At 46.0% G+C, this 23638-nt stretch overlaps 1 protein-coding gene across 1 annotated transcript; it reads right to left on the bottom strand.

Moving 5' to 3' along the window:
* Nucleotides 1-4481: 4481 nt before the first annotated feature.
* On the bottom strand, nucleotides 4482-9843 carry CDKN2C (cyclin dependent kinase inhibitor 2C). Its single transcript, XM_056845266.1, has 2 exons — nucleotides 9559-9843; nucleotides 4482-4874 (listed from the first exon to the last, which is right to left on the bottom strand). Exons 1-2 carry the CDS (start codon nucleotides 9685-9687, stop codon nucleotides 4482-4484), a joined length of 522 nt encoding a protein of 173 aa, XP_056701244.1. The 5' UTR covers nucleotides 9688-9843.
* Nucleotides 9844-23638: the final 13795 nt, after the last annotated feature.

Raw genomic sequence — 23638 nt, forward strand, 5'->3', positions numbered from 1 at the left:
ATCAAATTACATGGTTGGTGCCTGCTTTTATTCATATTATAGCACTGAGAGCGAAAAAGCTTCTTCTGTACTAGACTATTTCTGTCATTTAAAACTGACATCTGAGAAGTTGCAAAAATGTAACCCCAAAATATTTAATATATTGGATAAAAGTGAAATTTAAGTGGGAGGCTTGAGTTAAGCTTTTGATTCACTTCTCCATGTTCCATCCTGGCTGATTACTAGGAATAACAGAGAAGTAGAAGGGAAAGGGGAGCTGAATTGAAGGGGTTACATTTATTGTTGTGGTTTTGAATATTTTCTTCAGAGGTAATATTTAACATTTTCTTGCAGTGCTAAGGTGGTATCTGTCTTCCGGATAGCCTTCCTAAAAATAAGATAAAATCATAGCTATTTCTTCAGATTCTGGATTGGCAGCAACCCTCTCTGGTTTATCATGACCCATACAGATTTTATTTTTGTTCACTGTGTACCCTGATGATATTCTGGGTTTATTCCTTCAGTCTGCGGCTTCGAAAATGATGGTGCAAACATGGAGGCTCCGGATGGTCTAAGAGAATCCAGCTGAGCACCCCAGCAATTTTCTATGTCCCAATAACTCAAAACTGCAAAGCAGTGAGTGGAGCTTTCTTTAAAATTGCTTAATAAACTCAGTTGGTAAAGTTGCTCCTCTTTCTACCCTCCTTTCTTTTCAGCCTTCCAGAGGTGAATTATAATATTTCAACAATGTTATCTTGCAGAGATATGGGATTCCCTATTCATTAGAATGCAGCTGATAGTGGGATCAGAACTAGCAATCCTAACCTGATATTCCCATTTACGAGAAGTTCGATCACACTCAAAGTCTTGTTTCTAGAGGGCAACTTCCTTTTTAAAAAAGCAAGGTAAACAAGGAAATAAGTAGGATATCTCACTTGCCAGGAGCCTGGAGACCAGGTTGTTTCCTTCTTTATTGGATAATTGCCTTGAAAGGAGAGAGGCTGCGGCCTGACGTCTCTCTGACAGTTGGCTTTCCCGGGAGGAAGAGTAGCGGCCCAGCCGCAGTTTCCCAGAAGTGCGCACATTGCAGGCCGCCTTTCCACCCACCCCTCGCCCCCTCCGGCATCCTCTCGCCTAAGGAAAACTGCGGAGGGATGGAGCTTCTTTTCGGGAGTTTCCGGCATCTTTGGCTGCAGCGCAGAACAAAACCGAGCAGAAACGCAGCAAAACTTCACCATCCCCGCGCGGCGGGTCGCGAAGGAGAGGGGGAGGAGGAGGACCCCCTCGGACCCAGGTGGATGGAGGCGGACGGCCCCGTCCCCTTGGGGGTCGCTCCTGCTTGGCCTGCCCGGGAGAAGGGGCGAGAGAAGCCCACCTCCCAGGGCAGGGAGCGCCGAGCCAAAGGCCGGCCAAGTCCGGAGAGGAAACCCAAATCAGACTGTTGGCGAAGGCGCGGAAATTTAAAAATGTTTGGACAGGAAGAGAAGAGGAAAAGAAACCGTAAAGGGGAGGGACACGGGGGGAACTAACGGTCCTGGACCGGCCTCCTCCCTCCTCTTCGGCCGCTGGGCTTTCCCGCTAGATGGGCTTCCAGCCCTGCCGGGCGGGCTCGGAGCGTCGCGGTGCAGGAGGAGGTTGCGGGGAAGCTGCCGGCGGCGCCGACATTTTGAGCCTCCCCCCCACCCATGGTCCTCGCTTTGGGGAAGGAGACGCGGTTTGGGGTGTGTGCGCCTCCTGGTTGACCTCCGAGCCCAAACGAAGCAGTAGCAAGAGGACTCCTGAACTGGGGAGGGGGGGTGTCCCTCTCCTCTCCGGCGTACCTGTGATGAGCTGCTTGCCGGTGAACGAGCGGTGCCTCCGCTCCGGGTTTGAGCGCCGCAGCGAGCGGGAGGAAAGGCTGGCGAGACTGGAAAGGCTTCAGGGTGCCACCTTTTCAGATCTCGGTCTTGCTTTTTTTAGCAACGCGCTCTCGCCAAGATCTGCAGGTCTCTGATCCTGCGCTGCTGGAACCCCCACTTGGGTGGGAATAGCTGAATGCAAACAAACTGCGTTGTGTGCTCTCTGGTTCTTTCGAACCTGACACAGACCTTCCCCCCACCCCCCGGTGTTTTCATTTGGGGAAAAAAGCAGTGTTGATTTCGGGAGAACTTTTTTAGCCCGCGAAAACTTGATGCCACTGACTTCTAAAGCCACGTGACTTAAGATCCGACCGAAAATAAATCCCATGGCAGTCCATGCTATTATTCCCTGTAAATTAACGGATCAGCCGGCTTTTTGTACAAGCGGTCCGGTGTCGAGATCCTGACCCATGGCTGGACCTGCAGCCTGGCACCTGTTGGACAGAGCGCTCTTTCGTGAAAATCCAAGTTAATGTTTCTCTGCCTACGAATAGTTGAAAACGCTGCCTTTTTATTTTGTCTAAATATGACTGTCCCTGTTCGTTTTGACCTTCCGGCCGGGGAACTACAGTCATTTCTGAAACCACATCGCTTCTTCTGGATAAACAATCTGAAAATTCCAAAATTTGAATTTCTGGATTTAGTTTGTTTCTTTTGATCCCCCCAAGCCTTTCACCTGGATGTGGGTAGCTTCTTCTGTGCATGAACCGATCCGTTTTTACTCATTAAAAATTTCAAATGCTCAACAAAAGGACTAACAAAAAAACCCCTCTTTTTCTAGTGTAGAATCAAGGTTTGGCTTTTAAATTTGCTTTGTACCGTGTGGGCTTTAGTTTTACTAGAAATCAACCTTCCTTCAGAGGAGATGCCAATGGGTTAAACTTCTGCCTTGCTGTAAAGGTCGCTGTTTTTATTAGCAGTGGAACTCGCTGTTTTATTTACTGACCCTTCTCAAACCTCAGTTCAGTGAAGGAGCAGTTTATCCCGTTTAGAAAAGACATGCAATGTAACACTAGACAAAGATCCCTGATACAACTCTTGGTTTTTCAAGCGGGAGGCGAAGGGGAGGGGGGGGCGGCAGAGGAAGGGCTCGGGATACCAGATGAATCGCTGCTCACAGCTGAGCTCACCAGTCCTTACTTCAAGCCGAACTGGGCAAAACAGCGAGCAACTTTGCAGGCTGACTACGTAACACTCTCACCTTTGACAATCTTAACACTTCAGGCTTCTGTGACATCCGCATGGTTCAATTTTTGCAATCCTTCAGGGTGTGGATTTGCTACATGGCCACGCATCAACCCCGCGTCGTGTCCCACAGAGACATTATTTGTGAAGTGGGGGGTGCGCTCAGTTTGCAACCGATGGAGGGTTTTAATCAGAAAACCGTTGCAACATAGAAGACGAGAGCTTTTTAAACAGCGGTAGGTGTCATTGATTTCCATGCAAACGTTTTAAACCCTTTTCTTCCCCTCTGAGAGCTTAAGATGGAAAACAGCAGAACAAAAGTAGTCCAATTTTCATTAACGTTTTTTGCTTTTGAAATATACGTTTTCGGTATATTTATTTAGAACAGCTACATTGAAGCACTTCACTGGTCTTTTGCGCTACGGTTCTGCAAAACAAGTCTTTGCTGAACTTCTCAACACTTAATAGGAAATTCTTACTCAGGAGTAATTCAGCTAGAACAAATGGAAGTCCTCTTGCAGAAACTGCAGGGCTGGCAGCTTTATCTGACAAGCCCGTTCTGAGAGGGATCATAAGGCATTCAAGACAGGAAATCTAATCTTGCCAGTCATTCTCTATCTTTATTCCAAACTGGTGTATTTGTGCAACTACTATCGTTTTGTGAAAAGCGAGCGGAGGACACTTTCTATTGCTGTTCATACATTCAGGATCTCCCAACACCTTTGTAACTAAATCTGTGAAAAGCAACTATTTCTTAAATTGCCAAACTATTCTGAAATGCTAGCATTAAAATAAATCCTTTGCCTCTCCCCTCCCTCTTTCATCAATTAAACGTGTATCCTAAATATATATATATTTACCTAGAAGGAATTCTCACGGATTTCTATAGAACTTCCATCACAAAAGTTGCTCTGCATGTCAGCCCTAACAAAAACCACCCTGATCTAAACTGTTGTTAGTGCCACCGCTTAGTTACCTATTCAAATAAACCTTTTTCACATGCATAAGGTTGTTTTTTCTCTCCCCACCCTGGGGCACAAAGCCCTTTCACATCATTTTACACTCCTTCATGTGATTTTTTTTTCATATTATACTGTTGAGCAAGCTGATTTTTCAGGGGAAGGGGGGTGGGTTTCCAGCACAGTTTCTTTCAAAAGAGGGAGGGATGAGCAAGGAGAGGGGACAAGCCCTAAAAGAAGAAAAGCCAGCAGCAGGCTGGGTCCCCCTTCTACAGGTATATTCCCCCCCCGCCCCAAGGAAATGTCCATTTAGGGAAAAAATCCCCTCCCCTGGTCTCCAATTGTATACTGGTGTGTTTCGATGGAAAAGAAGAAAGGGGAAGCCAGGGAGCGCCACAGCAGGGGTGTTCTGCAGAGCGGATCTGTTCAAGTCCCCAGGCGGGCGGGAGGGCTGCGGGATCTAATCCCCGCCGGTGGCTCCCGCTCTCTGCCTGGCTTCGCCGCAGCGGCCCTCCAGCAGCCGAGCCACGGCGTGGCACCTGTAGAGCACGGCCAGGTCGTAGGCAGTGGCGCCGTTCCTGTTGCGGTGCTCCGCCCTGCATGCCGTGTGCTCCAGCAGGAAGGCCACGACGGGCAGGTGGCCCTCCTGGGCGGCCAGGTGCAGCGGCAGGTTGCCCTCGTTGTCCTCCACGTTCACATCGGCCTGGGAGGCCAGCAAGACCTGCAGGGTGTCCAGGAAGCCGGCGCGGGCCGCGTCGTGCAGGACTGCAAAGCCAGAGCTGTCCTTCAGGTTGGGGTCGGCGCCTTTCTCCAGCAGGCGCTTGGCAATCTCCGGGTTCCCCAGCTTCATCACCTGCGGGGAGGGGAAGGAGAGAGAAACAAACACGCTTAGTTGGCTTCACACCTTACCCGCGGGTTTCCTCAAAGACCTTTATGCATGGGAGGTTTTTGCCTTGGATTTGCTGCTCTCTAGATGCAAGTTCCCCCACCCCAATTCTCCAAACTCTGCATGGGGGCTTATTTTTGAGTTTGGAGAATTGGGATAGGGAACATGTGCATCTAGACAGCAGCAAATCCATGGCAAAACATCCCATGCATTATTGACTGCATGCAGATTACCTTCTATTGGTTTGGAATGGGGTGGGGGGTGGGAGCATGCCAGTAAAACCTGGCCGTGTTTGTTTTCCTTTCATTTGAATGAACAGCCGGGCCTATCCTGAGGGCTCCGGACGGGTAGCTGCGGACGGATCTACCCTGTCCTTGGCCAGTCTGAATCCAGATGTGCTGCAGGCTGTGGGGGGTGAACCTCATCAGGACTCGCTTCCCAGGCAGGATTTCGCTGCGCACCTGCTTCCCTTTCCCAGCTCCTGGCACCGCCCAATCAACATCCACCTACCGGGCTGCATCCCCAGGGCATCCCTCTGGCTCCCCCCCTTCCTCTTCGCTGTGGGATGACAGGCAGGATTCGGGAACTCTTCCCAGTAGCGAGGGCGGAGGAGCTCCACCTGCTGAATTCCCCTGCTAGTGCGGGCAAGGAGGATGCACAGGCGACAGGACCTTTTCCAGCGCGGTCTGACCCCCAGCCTGCCAGTCAGTGGGCTTTTTCACAGGGGCGAATCGAGCTGCCAGAGCCCCCGCTCCTGAGATGGGAAAACTGGCAGACAAGAAACAGTTTGTTGTCACTGGTGGCCCCTCAGAAGAACCGCGACTGAGGGTCTTCTTCCAGCTCAAGGGGCTCAGATGTGTTTTCCGCCTCCTGCGTTACAGTCCTATCCATGTTTGCTTGGAGATCAGACCCACTGGTTTCAGTGAGACATTGCATGGTCCTTAGAAGGCTGCTGCAGTCCTATGCGACTTACTTGGAAGCCAGCCCCATTAAACTGTGGGGTTTGCCTCCAAGTGAGCATGTCCTAGAAATCTCCTTGTTTCTTTTCTCTCCATACCAGCTCCCCTGTTGGTAACTGAGATTTATCTCCTGATCCTCAACAGCATTTCCATCCTTGGAAAGTAAACAGATTACACTAATCTACCTAGATCTAGATATTACTTACATTACTTACATATTACTTACAATACGGGAATAAGCTGATCCATATAGTATTTTATTTACATGTGGGAGTCCTCTAAATCTTACAACCACTCACCCCCTCTTTAATCTTTCCAATGCAATTATAAAAGTGTAGAAATGGATAATATCCCCAGCTAGGGGGGATTTCTACTGGATATGGAAGCACTCAAGCCTTTAGGACCTTTTTCAGGGGAAAATCAACCAGTTTGGTCAGCCAGTAAACAAAATTTGACAAACAAAATGGGATTCTGTCCAATCATATGACCAAAGTGAGAAAACTCCAGTAAGAGTGCTTCAGTTTCATTAGAAGGGTGGAAGGTAACACAATCAGCGACAGTTATCAGTTATTTGTGCATCAGAAAGGCAATATAATAAAACCCAATTATGTTTACACTGAGCGTTCTAAAAAAAGATAGCATTTAAATTGTGAGATGGACAGTTCTGCCACTATTGCGGCAACCTTCCTCTTTTCAGAGGGGTAGCCTAGCAGGTTCCTTTAAAGCTGAATAATCTTAGGCTTAAATAAAGATGCCACTAGATCTTGTTGTCAATATTCCCCTGCCCCCCATGTTTTTATAGTCCAATCCTAGGCTTTTTTTTTTTTTTACACAGAAGAAAATCCTACTGCATGGGACACTTTCAAGTATACACAACCTCATAGTGGGATCCTAAGCATGTCTATCTAAGTAAGTACCCCTGAATTCTATAGGACTTATTTCTAAGCAACTTTGCATCTTTAATCTTGTCTGATATTTTCAAAATTGTATGAGCACACATTCTGGCTGGTGGTGGGGGAAGAACCTTGATGAAGTTCAGCTGAAAGTGTTTTTAAAGCTATTGGCATACCTAAATATTCTTTTTTCAGTGTTAAATACTCAGTGAGTATCATTAGAAAGCCTGCCTCTTAAAATTTAGTGGCATTGCTTCGGTTTTCTGGTTAAGGACAAAAGTAGTTTGATATCAGCTCTATAATACTGTTGCAGAGCCCATGTATAATATTGGCAGCACAGAGGAAGGACTGTCTAGCTCAGAGACCCTTAGCTTTCTGAATCCTCTAATCTCTGTGACTTTAAAAAGATGCAATCAGTTCTTTTGTAGTATCACACACTGAAGGTTATGTTTCGGTCAAGCTCTCTGCTTTTTGGAACAGCCCGTTTTGAAGGATGATGTGTTCCTTATTTGCTTTCAGTATTTTCAGCCATTTTCTACCCACCCATCTCGAAGGGGGAAAATAATATACATATTGCTTTATGCAATTGTGTCATGGAATGAAAGGAGAGGAACAAAAAGACACAAAGCAGTATAAACAAGGAGAGTAGTTACAGTAAACAAAACAGGACAGAACTATAAAAGTAAGGGACCTTAAAGTTGGAGGAGGGAGAATGTAAGGGCTGGAATATGCAGCAGCACATGTGAAATGGCACCAACCGGGATGCAGACAGTGAGAGATAGCTACTGTTCTGTTGTACATCTCTCTAATAACTAATAACACAATCTGCATTGTGACAGAACCGACACATAAGACTTAGGCATTTTAGTTCTCACCCAATATTCCCCTGCATCCCTGTAGACACTCAGTTTTATAATTTTGGGTGACCAAGGAAAAACATTTGAAGGTGGGGCTGTATTTGCAGTAAAGAAGGCAGAATGTGCATAATGTCAAATATCAGATAAAGCTGAATTTAAAAGTTTCACAGATGCTGAATAAGTTTCGACATAAAAGGGAAGGAAAGAAAGGGCCTGGGAGGGTAAGCCTCATATTGCTGATCAGATCACAATAGGAGGCCTGCTGTAGAGTGCCTGATTGAAAAACAAGGGGAGAAAGTAAAGTTCAGAGAAAATAACAGCAAAGTATTCTTTTAGTGACAGAAGCCAAGGTGTGTTTTCACTTTCTTCAGTATAATAAAGGGTAAGCAATATTGGGGACTGTGTTGACTATAAACTTTCTCAATTTCTATCAGCCAGTCACCAGATCTGTTTGGATTAGACATACTGAAAATACGCAGTCAGCCTTCTGACTCCTTTCGGCTTTTTGAGAGGCGAGATGTGGTAGTGTGTGTGTGTTTGGGGTGATTGTGCTGAGACTCCTTAAATAGGTTATGATTAGGCTGCCATAAAAAATGGTGTTGGAAAAGAGATAACTGTGCCCTAGAGTGCTGGGTGATGCCCCTCTGCCTAGGAAATGTACCTCCTTTATTTTATCACAAAACAACCCCCAAAATATGCTATTTAGAACTGAAGCCCCATTTTGGAGTGGAAAATCTGGCTACACCTTTTCTCCTTTTTCAATGACATCTAGTCTCCCTGGGCTTCATACAACCATGTAGCATTTCCTTACACAAAAGCCTCTCTCAGCCTTAAATTCCCTAATAGCCCGGGGAAGAAGATTATTATTGATTTGAAGGAGGGGGCACCCTGTAGGGTTAAATCAATAGTTCCTGTTTTTGAGATCCCCCTTTTTTAAATTAAAAAAAAAACCCTCTCCCCCTCTGATTTCATCCTCCAAGAACCTGGTGTGCTCTAATAACATTTCGGAAAGTGAACCCTTCATTTTGTTTTTTTCACAAATAGCATTTCACTTCCGAAGGGACATTAAATCGTCCAGTTGCACACTTGACCCCTGGCCTGGCCCACAAAACAGTGGCCAGCTTTCACCTACGTTCTACATCTCTTGCCTTGCTTTGTTTCCTCTCATTGTAACACTTTCAGCACCGTTATACGAGGTTCTCAAAAGAAAACATCTTTCAGCGGGGCCAGGATTTTAGGTGCTGGAAGGACTCCAGCTGCCCGCCTGTAAATCTAAACACTGGCAAGGAGTGTACACAACGTTATACCTACGGCAAGGAAATCCTTATCATTAAACAATCTTGCCACCTTATTAAAAAGAAGAAGATTGGGAAAGGCTCTCTTGTCATTTGGAGATCCAGGTCGCCTAACTTAATGTGCATCTCAGGAACCGAGTCCCAAATGCAGAGTCGCTTGGCACTGAGGGGCACGCAAACCACCGCCCCAAGGACCCATCAGCCGGTGAGGACCCCCGCTTTTAGAAACGGGAAAAAAACAAACATAAATGGGATTTCAGAGACCAGGAATTAGGTGTTTACCGACCTGCTCTGAAACTCGACCTAGCCCGGATGGTTTCTTTTCGCTCCCCCTTCACCACTTGCTTCCCTCCCCCACAAAAGGTTGTTTTTTTCAAAAAAAAAACCGAATTAACATGTAGGCAAGTTGACAACGAGAAGGGATCGCCTTCTGGAAAAAACACCACTGACCAGTTTTACTTAAAGGGCGTCACTTTAGGGAGTTGGAGACGCAGAAGTTATAAAATATGGCAACCAATCTAGCTTTTTAAAAAATGCTGATTTTTTTCTCTCTCTCCTCCCCGGTCGAAAACGGTCCTCGCCCCCGTCGAACCAGTTCACCTAGCGGCGAGAGGTCGCCTCTCTCTCTCTCCCGTCTGGATACCAACCTGCAGCGCAGTCCTCCCAAATCCATTCCGCGCATTGACGTTTACAGTCCTTTCCAACAAATTAGTAACTTGCACTAGGTCCCCTCTGGCAGCCGCGGACGCCAACTCATTCGCGCAAGACTCGGCCATTCCTTGGGGCGAGCGACGATCGGCAGCGAGCGGACGACTCGGGCGGGTATTTTTTTTATTAGGATTCCTATTATTTTAACCGGGCATGGCATCGGAAACTGACAGAAGGAGCGCGGATGTTAATCTTCTGGAGTAGACCTTGTAGTAAATACTCGTAAAAAAGCTCCGTGCCAAGAGCCCGCCCCTCGGTTCACACGTGATTCATGCTGCCGGAGCTCCACTTGAAAGGCAGATCTCTGCACCTCTAACGCGCACAACTGCCTCCCGAGGACCTTGGCCGGGGCGAAAGGGACGAGGACGTACCTCGCCTGCCGCCCCCCCCCCCCTCCACGGAGCCTGCACGGAAGCCGAACTGAGAAGGAGTAACGAGAAACGGAGAAAGCGAAGAACAAGGTGGAGGCGGAGATGGAGGAGGAGGGAGGAGGAGGAGAAGGAGGAGGACGGGGTGGGGGGGGGAAAGCAAGAACCCACCGTTCTTTCCAGTTCTCTCCGAGATCCCGGACCCGCTCCTCTTCTGCGGCAGCTTTCATCCAGAATGACGTACGGGGGGGGGGAGGCGGTCAGCCCCCCCTTCTCCCCCAGAGCTGCCAGGACTCCGAGGGCGGCAGCGAAGGGGTTAACAGCAGCCGGCAGCGGATCAGCTGCCACGAGCCCCTGGCGGCTGGTGGGAAAGCCGGGACCCCCCACCCCCACCCCCACCCCCGGCCAAGGGTCCCACCTTGGCAAGTCCGTCGCGCGCTGGCCCGCCCGGGCACGGCGCACACCCAGGGCGCCGCCGTTTCCTGCGGAGGGCGGGTCGCCTAGTGGCCGCCGCCGCTTCTGGAGCTCCCGGCCGGCGGCTGCTGGTCTCCGGGGTCCCCCCTTCCGCAAGGCGCTCGTTGACAGCAGGCTGGCGCGGTCCTCGGCCGGCCAGGGGGCGGCAAGCGGGCAGAGGCGGTGGTCTGCAGACCGCCCTCTTTGCTCGGCTGCAGCAGAGCTCGGCTCGGCCAGCCTTGCGGGAGCCCAAAGGCGGTGGCCCGGGAAGCCCGGCCGGGTTTTTGCTGGCTGCAACCGAGAAAGCCGGTTCCTGCTGCGGTCGCCGCCGCCGCCGCTTCCCCTTCTCCTCCGTCTCTCTCTCCTCTTCTCCCCCCCCCTTTTCCCTCATCAGCTTTTTTTGAAAAGGAAAAACATTTGAGCGCTCTTTGACTTGAAACACCCGCCCACATTTTAACGGCAGAGATTTAAGGAGGCGCCACCGAGTTGCCGGCAAAAAGCAGGAAGGCCTGGGCAGGGGCGAGGGGGGGGGGCGAGTCCGAGCCAGCGCGCCTCCCCCTTCGCCTGGCTGCCGAGGGGCGGGCGCTCCGCTCAGGCCCCGCAGCCGCTCTTGCGCGCGCGCGGAGGGGGGGGGAGCCCTAGGCCTTCCTGCCACGGGCCCCTGGAGGGACGGGCACCCACCGACCCACCCACCGTCGGGCTAGCGGCGACGAGGGAGGCGTGCAAAGGGACCGCCGGGGACTCCCGGGCGCGCCGCCTCCTGCCCTCCCCGCCACGCGCCCCACTGCCTGCTCCTTCCCTACGTGCTTCTTTCACACGGATCTCTCCGCAAATAAAACGTCCGCCGTCGTCTTCTGTATAGGACGGAGGCGTCACCGAAGAACCCCTCTCCTTTGACGCGGGCCGAGAGGATCCGTGTTTGACCCTCTCTCTTTTAAAAGTGACGCAGCCTGGCGGGGGAGGCGGGCCAGATAGGAAGGCTACGTGTAGCCACTGTGCCTTCCGCGCCACAAGCCGCCCTGGAGCGAAACAGCCGCCCGCTCAACGCAGCTCCCCCCCCCCGCCGCCCCAGTCCCAGGAACTTTGACATTAGACGGGGGGCGGGGGAGGTAGCTAATGGAGGCGGGCTGCAGGTTTTCTCTGGCTGGGTCTCTTAGTTACTAAGGAGACGGTCCAGGCAAGGTCATGTGGAGGGTCAATGTCAGATTGTAGCAAGCCGAGAAACCTTTGCTTTCCCATCCTTTGTGTCTACAGCACCTTGGTGAAAATGGAAAGTAACATTGTCGGGGGGGGGGGCAGAGAGGTGGCCTTGTGTAGTAAAGGGCAGAAGAAACAAGAGGGAAGCTGCTTTATGCAACACACACATGCCAAAGTGGGGTATAGAATCCAATCTCGAATTCCAAATGTGTTTATTTCTGAAAGGTAAATTGCCTCAGAATTGCCAATTAAGCCTAGGCCGTGAATCTCAGTAGCCCCAAACCTAATAGTTAATAAGGCAGGAAATGTCTGGGCTCTGATCTGTTTGATTTAAATGTACTCTGTACATGCTCAGAAGCATTGCCATATTTATACTTCTTTCATATTCCAAAGCATTTAAAACAGATTCTGGGAACTGGATTTGCAAGAACTACTTTTAAAGTTACTGTATTGACCACAATATTACATCTTCAGCAAACCTGTTTTGTCATATCCACTTTGCCATCCTGTCTTTAGTTTCAAAGGCCTAAATGATTAGGCAGGACTGTTACGTTATTACAATAAGGCATTATTTAAATATGATGCTGGTGGGTCAGAAAAACGTAACTGTGTCCTTGCATATCATTTGAACTGGGCTGTTACCTGTGCAGAGCAACTATGCACAAGGTAACATGCCAAAGATCCATAGCCCATGCAAGTGTTATATTAATTGCTTTGCTTTCCAGTTTAATTTCTGCAAGAAACTTGACTGGGATGCTCAGTCTCCCCTCTTCTTTGTTATCTCTTGATGTTACCTACCAGAGAATATCTGCAAAAAAAAAAAAATAATAATCCCTGGAAGTTCACAACATCTGCATACTTATGGGTCAATATCACTGCAAAATAAAGAGTCCTGTGGGCTCCAGGTAAGCACCAGCACCTTGAACTGGGCTCAGAAACTAATAGGCAACCGATATAAAGACGATAAAATTGGTGTGTATGATTCCTATGGCCCACTTCTGCTAACAGAAATATCCACCCCAAATTAATAAAAGTGTCAAAATATGTTTGATAAATTCATATTGGTAGGCAAAAAGGCCAGACTGAAACCCAATATTCTGTGTCAATGTGGAGATAAAGGAGAACTGAGCTCCCCGCCTCAAAAGGGAAGCCTTCAGCTCGAGATGGTAGTATACTACAAGCAGGAACCTGAAAAGACTTGAGGGTGGCATCTCATTTCTCCTCCCCCACTATTTCGTCTTTCCCTTCCCCAAAAGCCCACATAGCCTCTCCCCTTTTCCTACCTCCTTCTCATCTTCTCACCTTCCCACCAAACAGCTCATATTTATCTGCCCCTCTGTCTTCTGCTTTCCCTCCCTCCCAGCAGCCTCTTCCTAGGAAAACTATGGCACAGTTGTGTGGTGCCAGCCACTGGACCGGGACCACCTGCAGGTTAAGGAACCCTCAAGGACTTGTGGGATGGCACCTCCCTCTCCCCTGTATTCCCCTCCCCACATTATTTCCCATTTCCTTCCTCCTGGAAACTCCCATATCCTGTCCCATTTCCCTGCCTCATTCTTACCTTCTCAGCCATTCATCAACCTACCTTTTATCTGCCTCTCATGTTCAGCTATATCATTTATCAACTTCAATTGTACCCCACCTTCCTCCACAGTAGGGACCAAAGCAGTTTATGACTGGTCCATAATCACCCACTGATCTTCCACAGCCAGGTAGGAATTCAAACCTGAGTTTCCCAGACCCTATTCTAAAGCTGTAACCACTACAGCACACTGGCTTTTGGGGGGTGGCTGCTGTTGAAGAACAGCAAGCAGCCAGGCCTAGTTAAGTCATGCAAGTCAGGAGGTTGTTGCTATGCCTAGGGTTGCCAGCCTCCAGGTGGGACCTGGCAATCTGCCAGAATTACAACTGAACTCCAGATGACAGAGCTCTGTCCCCCTGGGAAAAATGACTACTTTGGAGGGTAGACTATGGCATTATATCTGGCTGAGGCCTGTCCCTTCCCCAAAGTCTGCCCTCCTCAGACTCTACCACAAAATCTCCAGGAATTTCCCAACATGGAGCTGGCAACTCTAGCCACGCCTGGCCCCAATGAGTCCTCCCTAAAAGGCAAAAATAGGCTTGGAAAGGACCTCTCCCCCTGCCTGTTACCGAGAGAACCCAGCCTGGAATACTGTAGTAGCCTAGCAACGGCCACTAAGGGAATCTATTGCTTAAAGCTACAGGAGCTCCTTTTATCATTTTCTGGTTTTTTAAACACCCCCAGTTTTTGTTTTTTTTAAGCTTTAATATTTTTCTGCAAACCTGAGAAACATCTGTCTTGCCTGTTCACAGCTCTAATCACTGGATTGAAGTATTGTCAGATATGGCCAGCTTGGCTATTAGTATATAATGATGATGATTATGCGAACAACGTGACCCACCCGGCAAGATGGCGGCAGCTGCAGCGGTCACAGCCCTGGAGCTCTGAGGTTTTTATCTTTTTAAAGGTTTTATCTGGTTCATTAGTTCTCTTTTTTTTTCATAAGCCAAAAGGGCTATCTGCCGCTGTGAAGCGAGATAGCTCCTTTTAATTTTTAGTGGGTTTTTTTTTTCTGTGTTGTTGCAGACTTGGTGAGGCTCTAAGGCTTAGCTAAGAGAACTTCTGTCTTTTTTCTTAATTGCTGAAGCCGCTGAACTTTTTTATTATCACCAAATTTTAAAGGCTGTGTGCTATCAGCCACAGAAGACTTGGATAAGTTTTATTATTATACGGTTCCTCCCACTACTGATTAGAAGGAGGATTTATGGCACCTGGTAACGCCCAAGAGATCCAGATGGCGTCCCGAGTGTTCCAGCTTCAAAACAATCCAAACTTGATGATTTCTTCCTCTCCCCTGAGAGGGGGAGTAGATGCTATGCTTATAATGTTGAAACAACAAATCGTTTTGCCCCTCTGGAGTCTCCAAGGGAAGAAGGAGGAGAAGAAATTTCCCCCGATGATGACATCCTAGCTTTAAGGGCACAGTCTCCTGAGCCTCCTGAGTTGCAAAGTCCCTCCCCTGGAGTAGTGAATAATTCGGATGGGCTTTCACTCACTGAGAGTCATTTGGCTCTGACTGCTAGAACAGTAGACTGTATATTTGGTCATATCCATGATATTTCCAAACAAATTAAGCAGTTGAGGATGGAGGTAGCCGGACTATATGATTTATGCAAAAAGACTTTAAGTAACACCGGACTCCGGGCTACTGATTTACAGCCCAAACAAGCATGTACTGATAGGAATCACCGCAGCAATTTTCGGATGCCTGAAAAGAGCCTGACTGAAAGTAGTAACCAGCTAATACTCAAACCTGAAAAAGTATGTTTAACTATCTGCAGTCCTTTTGGCCAGGCACCTGATTGGCACGGCCTCTATAGGGTTAAATCACACTTGTCTGCATTACTCAGGTTTGATCATGTTAAAGTGGACCTTCTCCAGATACAACAACTCAATCCTCCTAATCAGGTGCAAAGGGTCCTTCTCACCTTTGCTTCAACTAGAATACCTTCCCTGATTCATAGATGGAAAAAAAGATTTAGGAGCAGAGGAGTTTTTCCTGTGACGGTCTTTACGAATACAATTACTAACCCTCTGATTGTGAAGCTTCTGGCACCGACCAATACCATTCTTGATTCCATGGAGGAGGAATGGATAGGAGCTGACACCCCCCAAAGGATGGGAACCGACAACCCCCAAAATGATTTAATATCTTGGGATACGCAGCCAATTTTGGAAAGCGGGCTGACCATGCATAACCAGCATTACATGGCTGAAAATACTACCAAACTGAAGGCTGTGCCCGATGCTGGAATTCAGAAGGAGGCCGAGGATAGCACAACCTCACAAAACCTTCAATTAGTATCTACCCCTCCTGAATTATTGTCGGAAGTTGATAACATGGAAGAGTGTATTCAGGAGACTTTTGTTGACCTATCCAATCAAGATCAACAATGGATTATGGATAGACTGGACTGCCTGAAGGAGGAATTAGCAAAACAAAGATCACAAAAATGGTCATTTACCTCACGGCCACAAGAAACAATGGACACGAAGTGGGACTCCCTTTCAAGAGCGGGATCAGTGCAGTCCTCAAGAGGCCATAATGTGGGAACGATAGAGATGCACCCAGCCCTATCACCGAATAGTGATGCTGAGATAAATAATCTGCAATGCCCCAATAATGGCTGTGTTTGTTCAGAACACAACAGGGCCCTAAATACAATATCTGAACTAGACTGACTAAATTTTAATACTAAAAAAGGGTGTACAATTCAGGGTCAAGTTTGTCACTTTATATCTTGGAACATTGCTGGCTGGGGAAGCAAAAGCAGGGATCCTGACTTGCTAAACTTTTTGAAGGGTTTTGATATTATTTTTTTACAGGAGACCTGGTCTCTTACTAATATTTCTTATTATGGCTTTACTTCATATGCCCTCCCAGCTCATAAAACTAATATCAAGGGCCGCCCTAAAGCAGGCCTGTGTTGTTTGGTTAAAAACTCCTGTAAATTTAAAGTTAGGCAACTAGATACTTGTCCCCCTTTCGCTCAGGCATTTCTCTTACCCACCAAGGAACTGTCAATTATATTAGTTAATATTTATATTCCCCCTTTTATTGACAGTACTGCATCCTCATCAGTTTGGAACACAATAAATGCCTATCTGAACAAACTTTTAGATTCAAGACCTGAAGCTGCCCTTTTACTTGCCGGGGATTTTAACGCCAGGTTGGGCCATAATAACATGCAGTTAATTAATTTTATGAAATGGGATGCTGAAGATTTCATACCATTCCCATTTTTAGCCCCTAGGTCATCAAAAGACTCTGTTATAAATCAGACTGGTCATCATTTGGTGGAACTTTGTGTGAATTTTAATCTATGTATACTGAATGGTTCTTTACAATATGATCCCTTTGGCCAGTACACTTATATCTCCCCGCGCGGTTGTAGTGTTGTTGATTTTGCAGTCCATTCAGCTGACCTAAGTGATCACATTGTCAATTATGTAGTTGGCAATCGATCAGAAAGTGATCATCTACCCTTGCTCCTGACTTTTAAGACTAGTTGTGAACCTGCCAAGCCCTTTTTGTCGAACCAGGATCAGGATCACACTGTCAGCAAGTATAAGAGGATTAAATGGTCTCCATCTACTGCGACCCAAATTCAGCAATGGATACATAGTGATACTGGGCAGCAGTTATTTAATGAACTACTAAATGCTGAAACCCCAATGGTGGCATTGTCAATATATAACAATATTGTTGACAGACTTGGTGACTTTGCTCAATCAATTAGTCATAGGTCCTCTAAATGCCTAAATAGCACCTGGTTTGATGTTGAATGCATTGCTGCAAAGAAAGAGCTTCGCCATCTGTTTAAGTTGATGCGTTCAGGCCTGTTACCTTGGGTCCCTTCAGTGTACTGTGAAAAGAGAAAGGGGTACCAAATTTTGCTAGCCGGAAAAAAACATGCTTTTGCTATGGAGAAATGGTCGCAGTTATTCCAAGCATTTAATAGTAAAAATAGCAAAGCTTTCTGGTCACTAATTTCAGGACTTAATTATTCGGTTGGCGCCAACTCTGCAAGTTTAATTCATGCTCAGGCATGGTTTTTGTACTATTCTAATGTTTTTAATGTGAAGTCCCCAGGGGTTTCTATCAGAGAATCTTTTATAGCCCCTGATGTACCAGAATGGCCTCCTGTCACCTGTGACGAGATGAGAGAACATATTATTAGCTTAAAATTGGGCAAAGCCCCGGGACCCGATGGTATTCTTGCAGAGCTCCTAAGGAGTAATTCCGATTGGTGGGCCCCGCCACTCGCACACCTCTTCACGCTTATAGACAAATTTGGTATCCTCCCAGATTCGTGGCTGAATTCTATCATAATACCATTGTTTAAGAAAGGTGATCCCAGTAAACCAGAAAATTACAGACCAATTAGTCTTTTGTCTATTATAGAAAAGCTCTATGCCAAGCATCTCCTCAAGAAATTATCTGAATGGATGGCCCTTCATAATCTCCCAGGGAAAGAGCAAATTGGATTTTTACCTAACCATTCTACAACAGATCATTGCACAGTTCTTGCATTTTTGGCAGAAAAATATCTTAAGTTCCCTAGAGGAAAGTTATATGTTGCTTTTATCGACCTTCAAAGAGCGTTTGACACAGTCGATAGACAGATTTTATGGGAGAAACTATGCCATATGGGCCTTGACCAACGCCTTTTGTTTTTATTACGTAACCTCCATACATCCAATACCTGTCAAGTTAGATTCGATGAGGGGAGCCTTTTAACCCAAAAAATCCCGGTGACAAAGGGCGTAAAGCAAGGCTGTGTACTGGCACCATCCTTATTTAATTTATTTATTTCAGATCTCCCTGCTTTTTTAGCTAATACTGATGGTCATGCACCTAAGCTAAGCTCTGAGAAAGTCCCTATTCTGTTATATGCGGATGACGCAGCAGTCCTATCCCTTTCAAAGATGGGTCTTAAACGTTTATTATCTTCTTTTATCCTATTCTGTAAACGGAATTCTCTATCTATTAATTTTGATAAGACCAAGATCCTGATCTTTTCTAAGACTTGGAAGCAATCAGTTTGGAAAATTGAGGGAAGAGAAATCGAACAAGTAAAAACGTTCAAATATTTGGGGGTCTCTTTTCATTATAATTTAAAATGGATTGCACACCGTAATCAGTCCCTAACCTTGGCCAAAAATAAGATGGCTGCAATAACTCGTTTTTATTATAAGAAGGGTAACCATTTTGTTCCGGCCGCCTTACAGATTTTCCAAGCCACTGTGATTCCGCAACTTTTGTATGGAATCCCAGTTTGGATCCAGGGTTTTAATAAAGAAGTGGAGCATCTCAGGGCAGTTTTTTTGAGACGCATCCTTGGCGTCACAAACTCTGTTTGTTATTTCTCTCTGTGCGCTGAGCTGGGACTGCACACGATAGAATCTGGTGCTTGGATCACTACTATCAAATACTGGTTACGCTCTCATTTTTGATCCCCCCCAAGTAGTTTATTGGCAGCTTTACATACTGACTCAACTGTTTCTAGATGGTCTCGGCTTATCTTAAATAGGATCAGATCACTCGGGATTGATCTTGATTCCTTGTCCAATTCCAGTGAATTATATATTTTTAGGTCAATCCAAAAAAGGATATGGGACAGTGATTCCCAAATAATAAAAGCCGGTGCTGAAGGTATCTGCTCCCCTCGTTTTTTAGGCCTTTCTTATCAAACAAACTCTATGGCCCAGTATTTTTTTAACTTAACTATACCCTCTCACCGTAGAGCATTTTTGATGGCCAGATTTAATATATTCCCTTCAGCTGTTGTTAGTGGTAGATACAAGGGAATACCACGCGAAGCAAGATATTGTAGGTGTCAATGCAAAGAACCTGACACAATACAACATATTCTCTTGTACTGTCCACGTTTCACACAGCTTCGATGCAGCTTAATTAGCTCCCTTCCTCAATTTACTATTGCAATGACTACTGGAAACATAGCCCATTTATTGGATGACAAAAGCTTTGAAGTTACCACTCAAGTAGCCGAGTTCCTGGCCAAGGTCCTAAAGGAGGGAGAAAGAAGGAGGGTAACCCTCATTTAATTGTTTATTATAATATTTACCGATGAACTGTGTATTTATTCTTTTTTAGATCCATATCTAGCTGCTTTACATGTTTGTTTTGTTACTGTTAATGCCAATAAAGGTTCTGTTTTCTGTTCTGATGATGATTATGATGATTTTTTTAACTCAAAAGAACTAAAATGGCTTGACCAGGAAAGAGAAGCAATTGGGAAGCAGTGCTTGGAAAAATTAGTATGGGGAACAAATTCAACAGAGCCCTATAAGTAATCCATACACCTCGTTCACAATTAAGGTATCAGAAGGATGGAGAAGACATCTGGCTCCTAATTCTTCCTCAGTATCCCTGCTGAATATTTGCCATAATTTTAGCCAGGCATCTCTGTTGTGCATCTTTGAAAACTGGGATAATAGCAAGATCAACAGGTTCTGTGAAGTCATACTCAAAAGCAAAATATTTACCAAGGACGTATTAAGCAGTAAAATGAAATGACTCATGTCAAGGTACCAGTGTCTGAAAAGAGCCCATATCTGCCAAATTCTACTCCTAAAAAAACAAATCTTAAATGTAAACCTGATCATTTTTGAATAGATTACCAGAGATTCACTAACTTCAAAGGTGCTACCTCACAGCTCTATAAAAAATCAGAGTCAATGACTTGGGAGACTACATGGAAATATGTGCAGAAAATATTTTGGGGGACCGCTTCCAAAGATATTTGGAATGACATTTGAAGAACACAACCAGATGCCTCAGTATTAGGGAAACTGCATTCAAAATGTTAGATGACACCCTCCCCCCCCCACACACATACTAAACACGTTAAGATAGTGCTCAGCTGATTAATCTGGACACTGCTGTAGAGGCTGTGAATCAGAATGTACTTAATATCATATTTGGTAGACATTCCCCAAGATTAAAAGGTTTTGGGTCATAGTTCTATGTCAAATAAATTTATAGCCCATTCCTAACCTTTCGGCGGCCAGGGATGGCGTGGCTGCTGCACCGCCATGGCTCCTCCAAACCTGTTTCCCGGCCGCCAAAAGGCTTTAAAAAGCCTTTTGCCAGATTTTAAAATTTTAAATGGGGCATTTTGCCCCACTAAGAAGAGCGAGGCTGCAAAAAAAAAAAAAAAAGGCACAGCAACACCGTTCACCCCACTGGCGTGCTGGGCCGAAAGGGGAAAGGAAGCTGCCTACTGGCAGCTCTGGCCCGGCATGCCCTGAGAACACACCCTGGGATGCCGGCATGGGCCTTTGCGCCAGTGGGATGCCGGCGGAAGGCCCAGCCGGCACCCCTGGGTGGCATTGCCCCAACAGCGCCGGGAGACTGGCATCTAGGCCTGCCCACCAGCATCTGGCCCATCCTGGGTGGCGTAAGTAATGCCGATGCCGGGCAGGGGCCCGAATGCCAGCGCAGCCCCTTCCTGGCCTCCAAAGGACTTTTATCCTTTAGGCTCAGGAATGGGCTGTTAAAGCTACAAAATATCAGTTGACCCAAAGTTTCTCTTCTTGCTTACGTGCATTCCCATCAGACTGGAGCTGATCATCACCTGGAAAAATCGTCACAATGGAAAACGAAAAAATACTGATTCACACAGAATTGGCTCAGCAATCATTGGTGAGGTAGAAGCACAAAGAGGCAGAAAAGTCACTCGAAACACTTTGCATTGAACTTCTGATTCAATAATGATTCCCTGGCACTACAAAATTATATATTATTCTCACAATCATGTACCTGTTATGAATATTCCTACAGCATCTGGTGATATTAAGTTTGATAATGTTAAAATTTTCTTTCTTTACCTGTATAGTTTATTGGAAAACGAAATATAACTTAAAAAAAAATCCTTCCTTTTCCAATTGTTAGATTTTTCTCTTCCTAGCCCTGTTTCTGAAATACAGTAGAACTGAGTGCCTGCATTGACCGAGCAGAGAAAAGTGTATTGTTGGTTGTGCTGAAATCACTGCCTAGAAGCACAAAGCTGGATACCTGCCTAGTCTTGTTCTTTGTTCTGTTATACGAAGTAGCAATAGTGGGCTCCAACTTTCAGGGCAAGTGTGATTTATAAATCCCTTCAAAATTAGTTCCCAGAAGAGTGTATTTTGATATAGTTTCTTCTGCAAACAGGTACTCGTAGCAAGTAGCAGTCAAGTAACTCAAGGTTACATTTTTCAGTGAACTGTCAAGTGACCTACACATTGTCTTTAGGCCTATAACTATTTACTATACATTACTCTTTCATTAAACCACCAGTAACTCATCCACGGCCTCTTTATTAAAGGCCATTCTTTTGTTACTCAAGTTGGTTTACAGCAGTGATCGGACATCCAAACACTTATCCTTCTAGCAGTCCACGGAGCTGTTTGCATTGAGCTATAGTGCCATCTTATGTGAGGCCCATAGGATGAGTCTGTCCAATTAAGTGGCCTGTCACTCAACATTCTTTATAGTTAGTCCTAGCTCAGTGAGGTAGGGTTGTTTGTCCAGATGTATCTGGGTTCCTACTGGATAGAAGTCCTTTAAGCCATCCTGAGTCTACTTGTGGCTTGGCCTCTGCTATGCACTTGCTGTACTTTGGTTGCAATCCTAAAATAATTTCCCTAGGATTAAGCCCATTTAATAAAATGGCATTTACTTCTGAATAGACCAGCCTAGAAGTGCTACCTATATGGGCAAAAGAGAGCATTGCTGACACTAATTCCAAAGGGATAATAAGATTGTTATAGCACATCAACAAAAAAGGCTTGGGACTATACAGACTAGCCTTTTATTATGGCATAAAGCTTTGTAGGATAGAATACAATTAATCAGATGTATGTCCTCCATTGGTAGATATGTATGTACAGATATAGTGGGAAAATATGTATATATGGGTACAGAGGGATAAAAATAATAATGAAATGCAAGAACTACCACCTGACATTTCTATTACATGTTTAAATGTATACTAGATAAGCACAGAGACCATTCATGATAGAGATGGAAGGTCTAGAAGTTGTATATTATGAGAAAAAAAGCATTATTGTGACTTAAACCTAAGATGATAGATTTAAACTTCCTGATAAGTTCTACTTCCACAATGTCATACCAGAGTCTCTGAAGTTCTTTGCTGAATAATGGTGGCAAAGCCTGCCCTAGTCCATCCTGTGCTTGGAACAGGGTTCCTTAGAAGAAGAGGAGTTCCTTCATGCTCTCCACTATGCCCAAGGGTTCATGTGCCCTGGAAGTTCCAGGGGAAGCCCCCCTGCTTCCTCTCCATCAGCACATTCCTGTTTGTTCCTTTGGAACTAGCAGACCAGGAATCCCCTGAGTGGACCTGCCCATCTCCTGCACCAACAGAGTAGGCAGAGGGCCAGAGCAGATGCCTGGACTGGGTGGAGGAGTGCCTTCTTGGCCCTTCAGGGCATCCCACAGTGCACTCTCTTTCAGGAGGAAGATGCAACTCTTTAGAACTTGGCAGGATCAAGGACATAACCCTGGTTTCAGGAAATGGTGGGACTATCAGTTCCCTATATAATCCTGCAGTTGAGTCCCAACTTTTGTTAGTTCAGCATCTCCTATCAACCAGTTTGTGCTTTAGTCTGGGCAGCAGATTATTGCTAGGCTTCATCTCTCCAGACTCTGGCGGTTTGCCTTTCTGCAGATGGCTCTAGCTCCTGCCTTGACCATGGGATACAGCCCTGCACGTTCTTGCTTGTCTATGACCTCCCCATTGCCTAGCTTGCCAAGTATGGTATGGGACAAGCAGTGACTTTTAGGTTGCAGAAAAGTGTTCTGAGAATTTGAAATGTCTTCCCTTTTGTTTCTGAATATTGTCATTCTTATGTCATACTTGCGTTCATTTATTCTTTTGTGAAGAGACTGGCCTGTTTGTCTTGTACAATGAGCAAAAGCTTTTTGATGTCTCTGGTAGTATGGTTGATGTCATTAGGTCCTATAATGTAGTGCAGGCCATCAGAAGCTCATTCATCTGCTCACTCTGTGGTTAATATGTCATCATGTGTCAGCAATGCCTTTTGCTGTGTTATCCCCTATTTCATGACTGTCTATCTGTTCTTGAACTCAAAATGGTGAATAACATAGCAACCATGTTGTAAGGACTTAAATTATAATAGTCTAGTGAACAGAACTAAACCAGACTAAAATACACTACTCACACATTTAAAAGCACACAGGAGTAGAATAAACACAACTAAATCTGTTGAAACCATTTACTTTCCAGCATATGCTCTCTGGAATAAGATTGCCATACATGCCTTCATAAAGGTAGCAAGTGGAGATACCCTCCTCACTCAATCACCATGGAAAAGGCCTGTGACCTTGCTGTAGGCATATAGACGGTCCTAAGGGAAGGCACTAAAGGAGGA

This window comes from Euleptes europaea, chromosome 2 (assembly GCF_029931775.1).
Source record: "Euleptes europaea isolate rEulEur1 chromosome 2, rEulEur1.hap1, whole genome shotgun sequence".
In the NCBI taxonomy this organism is placed as follows: domain Eukaryota; kingdom Metazoa; phylum Chordata; class Lepidosauria; order Squamata; family Sphaerodactylidae; genus Euleptes; species Euleptes europaea.